This window comes from Pongo abelii, chromosome 19 (genome assembly GCF_028885655.2).
Source record: "Pongo abelii isolate AG06213 chromosome 19, NHGRI_mPonAbe1-v2.0_pri, whole genome shotgun sequence".
In the NCBI taxonomy this organism is placed as follows: Eukaryota; Metazoa; Chordata; class Mammalia; order Primates; family Hominidae; genus Pongo; species Pongo abelii.
In genome coordinates, this window is record NC_072004.2 from 76,563,075 (window position 1) to 76,583,077 (window position 20,003).

A 20,003-nucleotide genomic window follows, 5' to 3' on the forward strand; every position below is an offset into this window, starting at 1 on the left:
TCAAGGTGTCAAAAAAAAAAAAAAAAAGGATACAACCGTTAAGCTTATTTAATTATACCTCTCACTGTACAAATAAGGAAACTAGGCCAGGCTTGGTGGCTCACTTCTGTAATCCCAGCACTTTGGGAGGACAAGGCCAGTGGATCACCTGAGGTCAAGAGTTCGAGACCAGCCTGGACAACATGGCAAAACCCTGTCTCTAGTAAAAATACAAAAATTAGCTGGGTGTGGTGGCAGGCGCCTGTAATACCAGCGACTTGGGAGGCTGAGACAGGAGAATCGCTAGAACCCGGGAGGTGGAGGTTGCAGTGAGCCGAGATCATGCCATTGCGCTCCAGCCTGGGTGACAGAGTAAGACTGCGTCTCAAAAACAAACAAAAACAAATAAGGAAACTGGGCTCAGAGAGATGAAGGTACACAGGTGATGGGCAGATAGGGACAAAGAAAAGAACCTAACCCTTTGGACTCCCCAAGCCATTCTAATATTTGTGTTTGTAAGTTAGTAGCTTCTGCAAGTTAGTAGATCAGAACTCAACTAGTTTCCTATCTTTCCTGATAACCTCTCCGACCCACCCATGATTTAGCTAACATCTGATGTGGTCAACGAAGCACCCCGGTCCTCAGGTTCAGTGTGAGACTTAATGAAATTGGCGTGAATTTTTTTTTTTTTTTTTTTTAGACGGAGTCTCACTCTGTTGCCCAGCCTCGCAATCTCAGCTCACTTCAACCTCTGCCTCCGGGGTTCAAGCGATTCTCCCACCTCAGCCTCCTGAGTAGCTGAGATTACACTCGCCCACCACCACGCCCGGCTAATTTTTGTATTTTTAGTAGAGACGGGGTTTCACCATATTGGCCAGGCCGGTCTGGAAATCCTGACCTTAGGTGATCCACCCAAAGTGCTTGGATTACAGGAATGAGCCACCGCGCCCGGCTGGCATGAATTTTTTCTTCTGTCCCTAATTCATCTTCAGGTCACTGTCTGATTTTATTAGTTCTCAAATTTAAATTACTATGCATGCTCAGCTCTTCTAGTTATTTCCCTTCTTTCCTCATGTTGGGAAAAAAACCCCGATTTATTCTAATTGTGAGAAATGAAAGCGAACAAATCCTATCATTCCCTATTGTCTTGTGCAAATATGAAGAGAGATATGATAGTGGGGTAAATAAAAGCATCAGGGAATCCATTCGGCAGAACCTTTTCCTCTCAGGGTGCTTGCAGTTAGATATTCTGAGATTCCAGTGGAGAAATGGTATGGTGGAAACATCGAGGTTCAACAAGGCTCAATTTAGGGCATATTTTATTCAGATTCTACCATATATATTGTCTAAAATGAAACAACGCTGGGGAATGAAAAGGTTATCGAAGATGCAAGTTGCCTTTATTAAAGACAAATATTTAATAAAAATAATGTATAAAAATAATCACAATTCACTTTCAAATCTGAAGAAAATACTGAGTTTTCCAGGCTACACATAAATGAAACTGCCAACGATGACAATTCCATCAACTAGGAAAACAAGTACGCCTACAAAGAAAAGTGAGAAAATTCATGGAGAATTTGAACTCAGAACCAACTCCTCGGAGCTGATCTTTTTTGGGGGAAGCCAGGGAACGCGCCGGGCGCTCTCACCAGCAAGACCATGTTTAAAAGAGTCTGGAAGCACAGAGCAAAATGGACATTCGAGGGCGAACAGCAGCTGGCAAAGGGATAAGTGATCCGAAGCATTAAAGCCCTTGAGACAAATTCCAGCGCGAACGGCCAGGAGAGATGAGACTCGCAGACGCAGCCCTCGAGGCCCCGGTGGACTGACACGCACGTTGGAAACAGAGTCACTCACCGCAGCACGGCAGCTACAGCCAAAATGGCGCCGCCGCTCTGCCCACCCCGCGCACCCCAGACGGCCGCCGAGCCCACGCGCGCGCCCTGCGGAGCGAGGACGCCGGGGACGCGGCCAGGGACGCGCGCGTCCTCACGGCGGTTGCACGCCTGCGCGAGGGCGGGCGGCGGGGGCGCGCGCGCGGCGGGGGCGGGCTTTGCCGAGCGCAGAGCTGCAGCCGCCGAGCCGGACGTGTCCGCGAAGATGGCGGGCCGGGTGAGTGCCTGTCTGGGAGCCCAGGCTCGAGGCAGGGGCGCCGGGCTCGCGGGCACTCCGGGGTTCAGGCGGCCCCAGAGGAGTGGGAGTGAATCCGAGCAATGGGGCGCGAGGCCAGAGCGGGACTTGAGGGTAGCAAGGGAGCGGTGGCAGGGGATTAGCCCTCCTCAACAACTCCACCCGCCTCGAGGGGAGATGACCCCTCGTTACCCGCTTCTGCTGCGACTCCCGTCATCCTCCCTTCCCATCCCTTGGGGCTTGTTCCCTCGTCCTCCACACAGCCGCAGGGTCGCGGTCGCCGAAGCCCCCTCTGACGGGCTCTGGGGGTCTTTCCGCACCCCCTTGCGAGGGCTTATTAGGGGGCGCCGGAGTAACTGCCGGGAGCACGTCTGCTGCATTCGGGGCGAGGGGTGTAGGAAGGATCTTCAGGAACCCATGTCTGGCTCTTCACAAATTAAAGGTCGTTGGGAAAAAGGAGGGGGTGCCAATGACTTTTAGTGTTAAAGCCCGGCCATCTGGGGGACCTGTCAACTGTCGGGTCAGGGAGGAATTGGCTTTAGTTTGAAGTGAGGATGGATTTGGGGTGTCACGTTTTTATGGATGACAGTCGCTTCGAATGCAGCAGGATATGCTGTAGTTTCAGGGTTTTAAATTTACTTCCTCCTTTAGCCTTTAGGATCGCTGGGTAGGATGGGTTTGGCGAGGAGAGAGAGAGCTGGTTGAGTGCTGTATTGCAGTCTGCCTTGAGCTAAAAGCTCTCAAGGGATGAGTCCTGCCCAGAGATAACACTGGTCATAAACCTGAGGACATTAACTGCGTCATTGGGGGCGAAAGATGTGATTGACTGATCTATTTATACCAGAATTTTTGAATAAGTTTGCATAGGTTTAGGCATATAGGCAAATGCCCTATCTAAAGGGACTTGTAGGTCATGAGATTCTAGAGGCAGAAGGATCTTAAAGGTCATTTAGTTTGGCTTCTTTCTCTTCCTTTTCCCCATGTTAAGGCTAGTCCTTCTGCCAGTACTTCAGACCCTATCTGTATATTCACCTGCTCCTTCTTAACATAATCAAGCTTCTCTATCTTAAACCCTTCCCCCACCCCTACAGCTGTCACCTTTTCCCTTCCCACTTTACAGCAGGAAATTTGATAGAGTTGTCTATATTTATTGTCTTCCATTTGCTTACCACCTACTCACCCCTCAACCTACTGCAGTCTGATTTCTGCCCCATCATCCCACTGAAACCTGTCCCTCAACTTAATTGATACTTTTCAATCCTTATGTTATTTGATGTCTCAGCAGCGTTTGACGTTGTTGACCATGGCTTCCTTGAGGGAAAGCACTCTTCACATGTGTTCTGGAATGCCTCGCTCCTGGTTTGACTCAGACCTCTCTTTTGCGGACTCACCCTCCTCTACTTTGTTATTCATTGCTGGTATTCCTCAAAGGCCGTCTTCTCACTCTCAATTTTCCGCTCAGGCAATTTCTTCTAAGCCCATAGCTACAACTGTCTATATGCCAGTGATTCTCAATATTTTACCCCCAGTCCAGACCTGCCCTTTAAGTTTCAGGTTAATAAGTCCAACTGCTTATTTAAAATCAAGACCCCTGAAACTCAGCTTTTTCAACTCCAAACCCAGGATCTTAGCCCACCTAACTTGTGTAGATGCTCCTCGACTTAACGATGGGGCTACCTTCCAGTAAACCCATTGTAAGCTGAAAAGTATCAGAAGTTGAAAATGCATTTAATACACCCGATCTACTGAATATCATAGCTTAGCCTAGCCTGCCTTCCTTACACATGCACAGAACACTTACATTAGCCTACAGTTGGGCAAAATCATCTGACATAAACCTATATTATAAAATGTTGAATACCTCTTGTCATTTATTACTGTGCTGATAGTGATAAACAGAATGGTTGTGTAGGTCTTCAAAGTACAGTTTCTGCTGAATGCCTATCATCTTTGCACTATTGTAAAGTTGAAAAATGTTAAGTCAAACCATTGTAAGTCAGGGACCATCTGTACCTATCCAGTGAGGTAGGAATATCTCACTGAATGATACCATCATCCACCCAGTTATATTGGCTGGGAATCTGAGGGAGGGAGAGGGTGGGTAACCCTTTATATCTCTCCTTTGCTGTATCCATGTCCTCTGCCCTATCCCCCGGTAAAATTTGTCAGAGTTCTGCTCCTGCCCCCCATAAAGGTATTTAATTAGGGCCAAAGACTCTGGTTTGGGGGAATGGTTACTTTAGACTAGTTCCAAGTCACCCACTGGACTATCTGGATTGGTCACATGGGTTCTGTCATTTTAACCTAAAAATCTCCAGTCTGTCCACCTTTCCACATCTTCATTTTTACCTCTTTTTCCCAAACTACCATCATTTCTGGTCTGGACTACTGCAGGAAGCTTCCAAGTATTTTTTTGTTTGTTTGAGACGGAGTTTCGCTCTTGTTACCCAGGCTAGAGTGCAATGGCGTGATCCCTGCTCACTGCAACTTCCGCCTCCCAGGTTCAAGCCATTTTCCTGCCTCAGCCTCCTGAGTAACTGGGATTACAGGCGCCTGCCACCACACCCGGCTAATTTTTGTATTTTTAGTAGAGACGGGGTTTTACCATGTTGGCCAGGCTGGTCTCGAACTCTTGACCTCAGGTGATCCACCTGCCTTGGCCTCCCAAAGTGCTGAGATTCGTGCCTGGCCTCCCAAGTAGTCTTCTTAGAGCATGTGGCCCACCTCCAATTCATTCTTGACATTGATTGTTCCTTCCCGTGCCTATTACTACTTAAACCCCTCCTCAACAGCTTCCCATTACTTTTGGGAGAAAACCAAATCCTTAATGAGGCCTTCAAGACTCTTTGTGGTTCTGCTTCTGCTTCTTTCCACTCATTCTCTTACTCTGTGTGCTCAGGTTATATGGTAAATGAGCCTTTCAATTCCTTGAACCTGTAGTTTCTCTTACCACAAGGTCTTTGCAAGTGGTGTTTCCTTTCTTTGTAACGTTCTTCCCCCCAACCATTTACCTCCTACTCAGACATCACTTAGCTATTCAAGGGAGGCCTACTCTGACCCCACATTATAAGTCAGGATCCTTTGTTATATACTCTTGGAGAACTGTATTCCTCTCCTTAGAGATTTATCTTTTTGTTACTTTGAGTATGTGTTATTATTTGCTTCTACCACTTCACCTCAGTGAAAAGCAGAGAACATATAAGTTATTTACTCATTATCAACTGCGCTTTGTGTGCCTTGTGGGACTTAGGTACTCAATACATTTTTGTTGAAAATTAATCAGTCTCTGAACACTCTGGTGATAGATGGTATATTACCCTAAAGCTTGCCTGTAATGTCATACAGCTATGTTAGGTCTTTGTTATCTGGAGTTCCATGTAACTTTTATACGTAGTTACTATTTCTGCTGTTTCAAGCCATACGAAACTAAACACAATTCTTTTTCCATGTAATAGCTACTCAAGCTACTCATTTACTTGAATACAGGTTACGTATCTCCTCAGATTTTCAATTTTGCAAGTTAAACATCCCCCAATTCCTGGCATATTTCATATTCCAAACCCTTAATCATTTAGGCTACCTTCCTCTGGAAATAACCTAATGTTACTGTTTTGTCAACCTTTCTTCTAAAATGTGCCCAGAGTGGAACACAGTGATCAGAGAAGAATGTACTTAAGCTATTATTCTCTTGAGATGGACACTACCATTATTCATACCAGATAAAATTGTATTAGCGTTTTTTCTACAGTAAATTACATTCTTGGCTCATACTGAGCTTGTAGTCACTGAAAACTCATGTTCTTTTAAAATCAGCTCCCTAGCTCCATTCTAGGTTTAGAGCAGTTTTATTGAACCTAAATGAAGACCTTATCCTTTTACAATTCATTTTTTTAGGTCAGTGCATGTCTGCTGTTTGTTGAGGGAATCTGGATTCTTAGTTCTTTCATGTTAGGAAACATAATAGCTGTCTCTTCCAGTTTGGTTAGATCTGTAGGTTTAATCATGACTTCTGTTTCTATGTTTGAGTTATTGGTAAAGGATAGAATAAGACAGGGTCAGAAATAACCCTTGAGCATGCTGCCAGTGACATGCCTCTAGACTGATACCCATTAATACACTTGGGCACTGTTGCTTAAGTACAGATGTATCCCATTTAATCCTAACAAAACAACCTGCAAAGTAGGTAGTATTATCTTTGTTTTTTGCAGAGAGAAAGAGAGAGATTTAGTAACTTGACAAGTTCACATAGCCAGCAAGAAGCAGGGTCAAGATTTGAACTCAGATCAGCCTGGTACTGTTACCTAGTTCACAAACTTAGTTGCAAGAGTGTAGTGAAGACTAGGTTTACCTCACCTAGAACTTTTTGGACATAATAATGTTCAGAAACTATCTTCTACGTTTTGGAAAATCTGAAAAACTTTGGCCCATCTGATTGTCTATCATTTCTTCTGATAGCCTTTATTTTCTAGTAACTACTGAGTGATGTTTAGCAAAAATAGTTCACCTTGTTGCAATACTTTTATTTGTGCATATTTATGGAGTACATGAAAATTTTTTTACATGTGTATAATGTGTAGTGATCAAGTCAGGGTACATGAGTCCAATATATTAAGTATAGTCATCTACTCAGCTATCAAACATTGAATTTATTCCTCCTATCACTGGATCTTTTTTTTTTTGAGACGGAGTCTTGCTCCGTCACCCAGGCTGGAGTGCAGTGGCGTTATCTTGGCTCACTGCAACCTCTGCCTCCCGGGTTCAAACAATTCTCCCGCCTCAGCCTCCTGAGTAGCTAGGATTACAGGCATGTGCCACCATGCCCAGCTAATTTTTGTATTTTTAGTAGAGACAGGGTTTCACCACATTGGTCAGGATGGTCTCGGACTCCTGACCTGGTGATCCGCCCGCCTTGGCCTCCCAAAGTGCTGAGATTACAGGTATGAGCCACCGTGACTGACCTCATTGGATCTTTTTACCTTTTAACCCACTTCTCTTCAGCCTTTCTCTCCCTTACTCCCGCTTCCCAGTCTCTGTCATCTATTTTTCCACTCCCTGCCTCCATGTGTTCAAATTTTGTAGCTCCTACAAATATATTTCACAAAAATATATGTGAAAGCATGCAATATTTGTCTTTTTGTGCCTGGCTTATTTCAGTTAAGAGAATGACCTCCATTTCCATCCACATTGCTGCAAATGATATGATTTCATTCTTTTTATGGCTGAATAGTATTCCATTGTGTACATGTATGACATCTTCTTTATCCATTCATCTGTAGATGGACACTTAGGTGGTTGATTCCATATTTTTGCTATTGTGATAGTACTGCAATAAACATGCAAGTGCAGGTATCCCTTTGATACATTGATTTCTTTTCCTTTGTGTAGATTCCCAGTAGTGGGATTGCTGGATGGAAGGTAATTCTATTTTTAGCTTTGAGAAATCTCCATACAGTGTTCCTTAGTGGTTGTACTAGTTTACATTCCCACCGACAGTGTATGTGAGAGTTCCCTTTTCTCTGCATCCTTACTAACATCTGTTACTTTTTGTCTTTTTAGTAATAGCCATTCTGACTGGGGTAAGATGATATCTCATTGTGGTTTTGATTTGCATTTCTCTGATAGTGGTGTGGAACATTTTTTCATGTACCCATTGGCCATTGTATGTCTTCTTTTTTACTGGGATTATTTGTTATTTTCCTTTTGAGTTGTTTGAGTTCCTTGTATATTCTGGATATCAGTCCCCTGCTTGATGAATACTTTGCAAATATTTTCTCCCATTCAACAGGTTGTCTCTTCATTCTGTTGATTATTCTTTTGCTGTGCAGAAGCTTTTTAGTTTGCTTAAGTCCCATTTGTTTAGTTTTCTTTATGTTACCTGTGCTTTTGACATCTTAATCATAAATTCTTTGCTTACACCAATGTCCAGGAGTGTTTTCCCTAGACTTTCTTGTAGTATTTTTATAGTTTTGGGTCTTAAAATCTTCAATCCATTTTGAGTTGATTTTTGTATATGGTGAGAGATAGGGGTCCAGTTTCACACTTCTGCATGAGGTTATGCAATTTTCCCAGCATCATTTATTGAAGACGGTGTCCTTTCCTTAGTGTGAGTTCTTTTCAGTGTTGTTGAAGATCATTTGTCTATAATTATGTGGTTTTATTTCTGAATTCTCTATTCTGTTCCATTGGTCTACGTGTCTATTTTTATACCAATACCATGCTGTTTTGGTTACTATAGACTTATAATATATTTTGAAGTCAGGTAATGTGATGCCTGCAGCTTTGTTCTTTTTGCTCAGGTTTGGTTTGGTTGGGCTTTTTTCTTTTTCCTTTTTTGGTCCCATATGAATGACATTGGTATTTTGATAGGGATTTCATTGAATCTGTAGATTGCTTTGGCAATATGGTCATTTTAATGATACTAATTCTCTCCACAAGCATAGGATGTTTTTTGATTTATTTTCTTTCATTGGCGTTTTGTAGTTTTCCTTGTAGAGATCTTTCGCCTTCTTAGTTAAATGTATTCCTAGGTTTTTGTTTGTTTTTGGTAGCTATTGTAAATGGGATTGCCTTCTTAATGTCTTTCTTGGCTAGATCATTATTGGTGTATAGAAATACTACTGATTTAAAGGTTTTCTAAACCTACAGATGTATAATCAGCAAAGAGACAATTTGACTTTCTCTTGTCCAGTTTGGATGCCTTTCGTTTGTTTCCCTTGTCTGATTGTTCTGGCTAGGATTTCCAGTACTGTGGTAATAGGAGTGGTGAAAATGGGCATCCCTGCCTCATTCCAGCTTTTAGAAGAAAGATCTCACCTCTCCTCATTCAGTATGATGTTAGCTCTGGGTTTGTTGTATATAGACTTTATTATTTTGAGATATATTCCTTCTATGCCTAATTTGTTGGGAGTTTTTTTTTAAATCATGAAGGGATGTTGAATTTTATCAGATGTTTTTGTTGTTGTTGTTGCAATACTCTTTTTTTTTTGAGACAGAGTCTTGTTCTGTTGCCCAGGCTGTAGTGCAGTGGCGGGATCTTGGCTCACTGCAACCTCCACTCACTGGGTTCAAGCAGTTCTCCTGCCTCAACGTCCCTAGTAGCTGGGATTACAGGCCTGTGCTACCACACCCAGCTAATTTTTCTATTTTTAGTAGAGACTGGGTTTTGCTATGTTGGCCAGGCTGGTCTCGAACTCCTGACCTCAAGTGATTTGCCTGCCTTGGCCTCCCAAAGTGCTGGGATTACAGGCGTGAGGCACTGAGCCTGGCTGTTGCGATACTCTTAATGGGTTTTATATTTCCTTTTTGTGGGGGACAGTTTATTTTGAATTCTTACTACTTTTGATATTCTGACATCATCTTGTAAGTGGGATTTATATTCACTATGTAATTGAAGTTTTTTCCAATGAAGCACCGTATATAGTATATCTGGGAAATTGGCTGAAGAATAAAATGTGTGATGTTATTCAGTGTACAGTTTCTAGGTCATCAGAAGATACCACTACCTTCCCACGACTGGAAAAGAAAAAAAGAAAAGTTTTCCACAGTGCCTGAACTGTTTTGTATGCTTATCTTTTAAAATTGCCAGAAATCTCACTTACTGGAGATTCAGCAGTCCATTTGTGAAAATACACATACTTTAGTGCAAATAAAGCCAGTGGATCTCTTTCTTCATAAGTCCTTAAACCTAGTCGAGGTCATCTGTTTTGCAGAGATGGGAGTAAGATAATGTGAAATAGGAACCAATGAGAGAGAACTTGCTTAGGAGTTGAAAGGGGTATGGAAAGATGTTAGAGGTAAAATTTATCGAATCTAGTGTTTTGACTAGGGCAGGCAAGAATATTCAGTATCAGTATCAATATCAGAAGCTTTTGTAGCCTTTGTTTAGAAACCTAGTCATTTATAACATTTTGTGGGTGAATGACATCATTACCAAATAAACTTTCAGATGAAACTTTGGAACTCATGCTGTAAATTGGGGATAGCTCATGTGCAGTACTACAAATCAAAACAAATACTATAAAGTGTTTGGTAGTCCATTTCCTAAATGAAAGTTTGTCCAAAGTATATCAGCTTTCTGCAGTCTTACATGCAGTAGTTATTGGTTTTGTGTATCGCTTTAGTGGATATTTTAAAAAGTATCTTCAAATGCAATGAATTTTAGGAAACAAAACAATTCTTTAAAGCATCATTAGATAGCTTCTTCTTTCTGAAACCCAGAGGAATTTATGTATAGGATGACTCTTTTTTCAAGTAGTTAAGTTAAGGTGCAAAAGTATAAGATAAAGTATATTATCTTACCATCGAAAATTCTGGAAGTGGCAGAAGAGTGAACCCTTGCAAATACATGCATTGGGCAATACACTAAGCACTTGCTGTAATGCTTTTTAAAGCATCTATACTCTGGCTGTGGTATTTTAAGTGAAAATCTCTCAGTGAGATACTCTTTCATATTTTAGTATTGATACCCTTAATATTGCTCTGAGAGCTACCTTATACTGACTTCAGTTTCCTAGTGATTTAAAGTTCTAATTTCCAACTTACTTTTTTTTTATAGTGAAAACTAAATATTCCTTGTGTAGATGTAACCATTTCTGGAAGCCCTAAGTATTTTTGAATGAGTATAATTCATGCACACTTTAAGAGATTTCAAGCATGACAAAAAGTCCAGTGAATAACATATATCCATGTGATTACCACTGAGGTTTAAGAAATGTTAACATGTGATATCTGCTTCAGATATTTATCTTTTTAAAAATAGAACATTACAGCTGGGCGTGGTGGCTCATGCCTGTAATCCCAGCACTTTGGGAGGCTGAGGCTAGTGGATCACCTGAGGTCGGGAGTTCGAGACCAGCCTGGCTGACATGGAGAAACCCCGTCTCTACTAAAAATACAAAATTAGCCGGGCATGGTGGCACATGCCTGTAATCTCAGCTACTCGAGAGGCTGAGGCAGGAGAATCGCTTGAACCTGGGAGGCGGAGGTTGCGGTGAGCGAGATCACACCATTGCACTCCAGCCTGGGCAACAAGAGTGAAACTCAGTCTCAAAAATGATAATAATAATAATAAATAAATAATAGAACATTACAGATCCAATTGAATCTTCTTTGTATTGCTCCTTTTTTTTTTTTTATTTTATTTAAAAAATTTTTTTAGAGGCTGAGTCTCTCTTGGTGGCCTGGGCTGGAGTGCAGCGGCGCAGTCATAGCTCACTGCAGCTTCACACTCCTGAGCTCGAGCAATCTTCCTGCTTCAGCATCCTGAGTAGCTTGGACTAGCAGAGGTGTGCCACCACACCTGGCTAATTAAAAAAAAAATTTTTAGAGATAGGATCTCTCTGTGTTGCTCAGGCTAGTCTCAACACCTGGCCTCAAGTGATCCTCCCACCTCAGCCTCCTGAGTAGCTGCGGTTGTAGGTGGCAGCCACCACACCTGGCAGTATCTCTTCTTGAGACCACTGACCTTTGCCAGAAGTAATCACTGTCCTGAAGTTGGTATAGATTCTTTATGTCTACATCTATGTATGTTTATGCTCAAAAACAATATATTGCTTTGTGTGTCTTTAAAATGTATATAATGGTTTTATGCTATATCTTTCTTTCTGCAACCTGCATTTTTCACTTAAAATAATTTTGAAATTTAGTCCTGTTGATATATAGTGAGCCAATTAATTCTGGTTAGCTACTCTGTAGTATTCTGTTTTGTGAATATACCACAATTATCTATTTTCTTATTAGAGGGCAATTTAGGCAGTTCCAATTTTATTTTTCCCGGAATGTACATTATTTTAGTCAAGTGCCATTGCCACATTAACGATATTTTGGTTAGTGATGGACTGCACATAGGAAGGTGATCCCATAATATTATAATGCCATATATTTACTCTACCTTTCTATATTTGCATATGTTTAGATACACAATTACCATTATGTTACAGTTGCTTACAGCATTTGGTGCTGTAACATGCTGTACAGGTTTGTAGCCTAGGAGCAATAGGCTATACCGTATAGGTTTGTGTAAGTATGCTCTATGATATTCATATAACGATGAAATCACCTAGTGACACATTTCTCAGAATGTATCCCCATCATTAAGCAACACATGAGTGTATATGTCTCCATGCATATATGTGTAAGAGTTAGCACGTGTGTCCAGAGGTAGAATTGCTGGGCGATAAGTCATACTCATCTTTACCTAGTTATGCCAGTTTATACTGTCACTAGCAGTATATGAGTACCTGTTATTTATATCCTCTCCAACACTTCATATTGCTGACATTTTAGCTTTTACAATATAATAGGTGTAAAACTATTGTTTAAATTTGCATGTTGTCCACATTACTAGTGAGATTAAGCATTTTTCGTATTGGTCATTGGGATTTCCCCTTCTGTGAATTACTTTTGTATATTTGCTCATTTTTTCTGTTGGGCTCTGTATTTTTTTAGTGATTTGTAGTATTTTTCGTTTTTTGGGGGGTAGGGTATGCTTTGGATTCTAATCCTTTATTGTAAATAGCTTCTCTCACACAGTGATGGTCTTTTCATGTTGTTTATAGAGTGTGGGATTTAAATTTTATAGTTATAATTACCCATTTTTTTTTACCTTGGTGATTTGTGCTTTTATGTGTTTTTCAGGAAATCTTTCCCCACCCTGAAGTCATTTTCTTATAAAAGTTTTAAAATTTTGCCTTGCACATTTTGGTGATTGATGAGGAATTTATTTTTATGTTTGGTGTGAATTATGAACTAATTTTATCTTTTCCATATGTATAACCAGTTGTCTCAATATCATTTATTGAGTCTATTTTTTTCCTTTACTGATTTGCAGTGCTATCTCTGTATTATATCCAGTTCCCATATATGTGTGGGTCTGAATGTCAACTCTATTCCGTTTCATAATTCTTTTTGTCCATATGTGCATCAATAACACTGTTTTAATTGCTGTAGCTTTAAAATTATTCTTGTTATTTCATAGGGCATACCTTCATTACCTTTCTTAATTTGGCATTTCTTGGCTCTTTTCCATATCAATTCTGGGAACAACTTAATCCCCACTCCTTTAAAAAAAAAAAAAAAAGACACTTTGGCCTGGCATGGTGGCTCACACCTGTAATCCTGGCACTTTGGGAGGCTGAGGCAGGTGGATCACTTGAAGCCAGGAGTTCAAGGCCAGCCTGGACAACATGGCGAAACCCCATCTCTACCAAAAATTAGCGGGCAGGGTGGCACACGCCTGTAATCCCAGCTACTTGGGAGGCTGAGGCATGAGAATCAGCTGGAACCCAAGAGGTGGAGGTTGCAGTGAGTTGAGATCGTGCCACTGCACTCCAGCCTGGGCAACAGAGGGAGACTGTTTTTTGTTTGTTTTAAAGACACTTTTAACCTTCCGCTATGAATTTTTGACCTGCATTTTTCCTCTTGTATTTTATAAGAGCAGACACAAAGGGCACTTCAATAAAATTCAGCTCAATAACTTTAGGAACCTGATCTCCTTTTCTTTGACTTTAAGCTGAAAGTGTTAATTTCTCACAACTTGTGCTCTATAGATTGAAACCAAATGAATTAGCATCAGCTGTTTATGAGTAATGCAGGGTATTTTGGTCTTTTGCTAAATTCAGAAAGAAATGCTAAAGTACTGATGGATTTGCACTAGCCGTATAGATCTTTGGTGGAGGAGGAAATGGGAAAATTATAAATTTCAGGTAAGAAATAAGGTAGTCATTTTTGAAATGCAAGATTCATTTCTTTTTAAAATCACCACATAATGAAAACTTTAAGAGCTGCATTGGTGGGTTTTTTAAAAAATTGTAAAGTGTTTTTAGTGTTATGTGCTGAAAAACATTTTTGTAGTTCGTTTGACAAGCAGTGAAACTAGCAATTATCACTAATTCTGAGTCTTCCAATGAACCTCTGTGTCAAATTTTTAAATTTAATTATCCTATTTTTCTCCTAGAGAATAATATTGATATAATTTTGTGAGACATAGCAGACAGTTCCCATTGCTGAGAATAGAGCCTAGTATGGGGGTATTATGATTCTTGAATGATTGAACAAGACATTTGCTTCTGAACATCTTAGTAAATTATCACTTCTGACAATGTCTGAAGTTTGAATTTTGATATTCTCTGCCAAGGTATTGAATACTCTAAATAATGTTGTTTATTCTATTATTTAAATCATTAGTATTATAGATCTAGCTTTAAACAGCTGCTGCACTCCAGCCCTTTTTCTTCACCTGCAGATATTGAGTCTGATAACTGTTTTGTATACATTGCCTTTCAGTAAATCTACTTATCAGTCATCAAATTAACTTAATTATAAGTTAAATGATGAGATGGACCAAGAGTGTTATTGAAATCTCATTTCCACACATTTCTTTTCTTTTGTAGAAGGTAATGAAATGAACCTGTCGGTGTTCCTGTTTTTATGAATTTTATTTCTCTTAGTACAGTGATTCTGATAGTGGGTTCTGCAGACCAGCAAATTAGCATTATCTGAGAACTTGTTAGAAAAGCAAATCTCAGTTCCCACTTCAGGTTGAGTAATTTAGAAACCCTGGGGTAGGGCTTAGCATGCTCTTTCAATAAATTCTCCAGGTGATTCTGATGTATGTTAAAGTTGAGAAGCATTCACTTAGTATTTTGAGCTCTCCAATTTAGTTCCTTATAAATTGTTGAAGATATTTTTTCCAGATTTCTTTCCAAATGTGTGCTCAACCTTGTTATTGATAGGTTTCAAGGTTATCGTCTTCTTCCCATTAATACCTTCATCTATATCCAATTTTCAAACTTTTAAGAAAGCATGGCTATTTTGCTGCAGTATGGTGAATTAGGTACCCTGACTGACCTTCCCAAATAAACAATTTAAAATTCTAGATAATTGTTTTTCGGAGGGAGGACAGGGTCTTGCTCTGTCACACAGGCCGGAGTGCAGTAGTGTGAATATGGCTGACTGCAACCTCGACCTGTTGGGCTCAAGCGATCCTCCCACCTCAGCCTCCCGAGTAGCTGGGGCCATGGGTGCACACCACCATGTCCAGCAAAGTTTTTTATTTGTTGTGGAGATGGGGTCTTGCCATGTTGCACAGACTGGTCTCGAACTCCTGGGCTCAAGCAGTTCTTCCACCTGGGCCTCTCAAAGTGCTGGAATTACAGGTGCGAGCGACTGTGCCTGGCAGATGAAATATTTTTTAACGTAAAACCTTACATGCATGGAGATAGCTGGCTGAAAAGTAAGGAATAATCAGGTCAAAAACTATGTGAAGGTGAAAACCCAGAGATATAAGCCAAGTACTTCTGCCTTGAGGACATTATTTGCAAATGACATTACTTGGAAAACCTAGTTAACTTGTGCTTGTGCCTCAAGAAGCTCAGAGAACAGAAGATAAAAGTAGTTTTCTGGTAGAACGTCCCACCTCTCCTGGTAAAGATGGTACCCCAAGGGGCTATACATCATAATAAATGAGAACTAGTAATAAACGTACCTTGTCTAAGGATCGGAAAGGAAAATTTCCTGCCTCAAACTTTGGTGGTGATGGGAAGGGTACAGAAATTCCCTGAGAAGTTTTACCCACAAGCTGACCTTCATGCAGGTTTGAATCCTGATTTTATATTACCTGGATGGTATGAAAATCTTAAGCCAGTAATTAAATATAAAAGTGGTACAAGAGTGACGATGTCTTAAAATGCCTAAGAATGTCTAAAAAGCAGCAAATACAAAGCTTCTTGGGAGAACCCATCTTGATCTTAGGATTTAGAAAATTCCTAAACATAAAGCTGTAAGAAATGTGAACTCACATTCACAAAATGCAGAAAGAAATAAGATGCAATGAATGAGAGGAAGCAGAAATAATAAAGAGCAGAATCAGAACCTGCAAAGAGTTCACATATTGGAGTTAGCAGACACAGATTATAAGTACATGTATTTCATATGCTTATAGAAAAAAAGAAATTTAAAATAGGAATGAGGAGCAAGTATACAAAAATGACCAGTGTACAAATTTAATAACAGATTAGACACAGCTAAAGAAAGATTTAGTAAAGTGGATCTGAAAAAAATTGCAGTATAGAGGCAAGAAAATGAAAAGTAATAAAAGAGTCAAGAGAATACAGAGGGTAGAATAAGAAGGTTCAGTCTAGTCAGAATTCCGGGGCAGGGGAGCAGGGGCATGGAAAAGAATGAGGCAAAGGCAGTATTTGAAGAGATAATGACAGAGAACTGGTGAAAAACAACCTACAAATTTAGGAAGCTAAAGAATCCCAGAAAGGATAAAAAGAAAAGAAATTCACACCTAAACATTTTTTAAAGAAACTACATGATACCATAGAAAGGTCTTAAAAGCTGTCAGAAGCCGGGCATGGTGGCTCACACCTGTAATCCCAGCACTTTGGGAGGCAGAGGAGGGCGGATCACCTGAGGTCAGGAGTTCGAGACCAGCCGCAACATGGAGAAACCCTGTCTCTACTAAAAATACAAAATTAGCTGGGCGTGGTGGTGCATGCCTGTAATCCCAGCTACTCAGGAGGCTGAGGCAGGAGAATTGTTTGAACCTGGGAGGTGGAGGTTGCAGTGAGCCGAGATCGTGCCATTGCATGCCAGCCTGGGCAACAAAAGCAAAACTCCATCTCAAAAAAAAAAAAAAAAAAAAAAAAAGCTGTCAGAGAAAAAAGATATTACCTTCAACAAGTATTTGGCTGTCAGCTGTTTTCCTGTCTATAATAATGAAAGCCATAAGACGGAGTAATATTTTCCATATGCTTAGAGAAAATAATTGTCAACCAAGAATTGTATATCTTGTGAAGAATGGGGGCAAAATTAGACACTTTAAAACAGACAAATACTGAATGTTGTAACCATCAAACCTTCCCTACTAGTGGAAATTCAGATCAATTTTCTGAAGGCTAAAAAAAATTAAAAAGTGACCACTGTTGTAAAGTCTGATATTTAAGAAGGATTGAAGAGTAAAGAATAATGGTAAATCTGTGGATATATTGAAATAAATATTGGCTTTATAAAATGATGTATGTGGAGATTTTAAAAATAGAACTAAATAGGCCAGGTGTGGTGGCTCACGCCTGTAATCCCAGCACTTTGGGAGGCTGAGGTGGGCGGATCACCTGAGGTTATGAGTTTGAGATCAGCCTGACCAACATGGAGAAACCCCATCTCTACTAAAAATACAAAAAAAAAACGAAAAAAAAATTAGCCAGGTGTGATGGCGCATGCCTGTAATCCCAGCTACTCAGGAGGTTGAGGTAGGAGAATCGCTTGAACCCAGGAGGCAGAAGTTGCAGTGAGCCGAAATCATGCCATTGCACTCCAGCCTGGGCAACAAGAGCAAAACTCTGTCTCAAAAAAAAAAAAAAAAAAGAACTAAATATGTGATAACAACAGCATCTAAATCAAAAGAGTGGTTAAAGTATTTTATGATCCTTATACTGTTGAAAAGAAAGGTAAAGCTATTTAATTAACTTTAGATTTTGATAGGTATGTGTATTAGTATTTTCAGAGTAACTACTAAAATAGTATAAATATTATGAATAATTTATAGCAGAAAAAACAATTTTTAAAAGGCAAGGAAGAAGTGAAAAACATAGAAAAGGTCAGATAAAGAGGAAACAAAAATAAAATGTAGTAATCAAATCAAATATATGGTAGACTAAATGCTTCGTTCAGACAAAGAATGTCAGATTGGATTATTTAAAAGCAAGCAGGCTGGGTGCAGTGGCTCACGCCTGTAATCCGAGCACTTTGAGAGGCTGAGATGGGTGGATCACTTGAGATCAGGAGTTTGAGACCACCCTGGCCAATATGGCCAGCTGGCCATGGCCAGCTAATACAAAAATTAGCCGGGTGTGGTGGTGCACACCTGTAATCCCAGGTACTTGGGAAGCTGAGGCAGGAGAATCACTTGAACCCAGGAGGCGGAAATTGCCGAAAGCCAAGATCATGCCTCTGTACTCCAGCCTGGGCAACAAAGTGAGACTCTGTCTCAAAAAATAAATAAATAAATAAAAGCAAGCAAACAAACTTACTGAAACAACACAAAATCCAGCTATAATTTTCAAGAGAGATAGCTAATACATATGAATGTAGAAAGACAGAAAGCAAAAGGATGGAAAAAGTCTATCAGGCAAATTCTAACCAAAAGGGAGGTAAACTAACTGTATTAGCATCAGACAATATGATCTTTCAGACAAAAGAGACAGCTAGAGATAGGTCCCTCAACAATGAGAAAAGGTTTATTTATCCATAAAGGTAAAAACAATTCCAAACTTGTGTGAACCTAATAATTGCCTCAATATACAAAGAACAAAATGACAGAATTATAAGATGAAATAGACAAATCTACCACGGTGAGGAGTTTCAAAACTCCCTAATTGAAAAATTAAAAAGACAAAATGGTTACAGCTGAAAATTAAATTAAATTAAAAATTCAATTTCTCGGTTGCAGTAGCCATTTTTCAAGGGCTTACTAGTGACATGTGACAATGGCTGCTGTATTGGACAGCACAGAAAGTACTTTTGCACTGCATTAATTTAGAAGACAATATAATTAACAACATTAATAATTGAGTATTGAACACACCACATCCAAGGTGCAGATCTCTGTATAATATCTGATCATAATGTGGGCAGGTTAGAAATTAATGACAAGAAAAGGCAGAAACATTGGAGACAGGTGAAGATTTCTTAAACAGAATACAAAAAGCCTAGATACAAAGGAAAAAAGTGATTAATTGGATTTCATCAAAAGACACTGACTTAGTTTGCTTAGGCTGCCATAACACGATACTATAGACTTGGTGGCTTAAACAAGAGAAATGTATTTTCTCACAGTTCTGGAAACTGGAAGTTTGAGACTGGGGTGCCAGTATGACTGCGTTTTGGTGAGCACTGTCTTTGTGACTTGCACGCACGCTTCTTGCCGTGTGTCTGTGTGGCGGAGAGACAGCAAGATCTCACCATCTCTCTTCCTTTTCTTATAAGGCCACAGTCCTGTCAGATTAGGGCCCTTCGCTTATGACCTAATTTAACCTTAATTATCTCCCAAAGTCCCTATCTCCAAAATAGTTGGGGTTGGGGAAGCGCCTTGACTAATGAATTTTGGTGGGGGCAGTGGGGAGTGCACATTTCACTCCATAGTAAACACCATTGAGGAGAAAGAACAGAGTGGAAGAAGGTATTTGAAATACATGTATTTGACGGCCAGGCATGGTGGCTCACACCTGTAATCCTAGCACTTTGGGAGGCCGAGGTGGGTGGATCACGAGGTCAGGAGATCGAGACCATCCTGGCTAACACGGTGAAACCCCATCTCTACTAAAAATACAAAAAATTAGCCAGGCATGGTGGCGGGTGCCTGTAGTCCTAGCTACTTGGGAGCCTGAGGCAGAAGAATGGCGTGAACCCAGGAGGTGGAGCTTGCAGTGAGCCGAGATCGCGTCACTGCACTCCAGCCTGGGCGACAGAGCGAGACTCTGTCTCAAAAAAAGAAAAGAAAAAAAGAAATACATGTATTTGACAAGGACTTGTACCTGGAATGTATAAAGAACTACAAATCAAGAATAAAAAGAAAGGACAGAAAGCCAATGGAAAAATGAACAAAGAATTCAAACAGGATTTCACGAAGAACTTACCTGTAACATATGTTAAATGCTCAACCTCATTAGTCATCAGAGAATTACAAGTTAAAACCTCAGGGAGATATTACTACACACCCACCAGAAAGTTAAATTAAGAACACATTGTCGTGACAATTCTGTGTTTGATTTTGTTTTGTTTTTTGAGATGGAGTCTTGCTCTGTCACCCAGGCTGGAGTGCAGTGGCATGATCCCAGCTTGTTGCAACCTCTGCCTCCTGGGTTCAAGTGATTCTCCTGCCTCAGCCT

The 20,003-nt window shown here is 40.3% G+C and overlaps 1 protein-coding gene across 1 annotated transcript in view; it reads left to right on the forward strand.

Annotated features, from left to right (window-relative positions):
* Positions 1–2,019: 2,019 nt before the first annotated feature.
* The window catches only part of NSF (N-ethylmaleimide sensitive factor, vesicle fusing ATPase), a 165,991-nt gene continuing 148,007 nt past the window's right edge, over positions 2,020–20,003 (forward strand). Inside the window, 1 exon segment of the mRNA NM_001133578.1 lies at positions 2,020–2,094. Within this exon segment, the coding sequence (NP_001127050.1) occupies positions 2,083–2,094 (12 nt within the window). The 5' untranslated portion in view covers positions 2,020–2,082.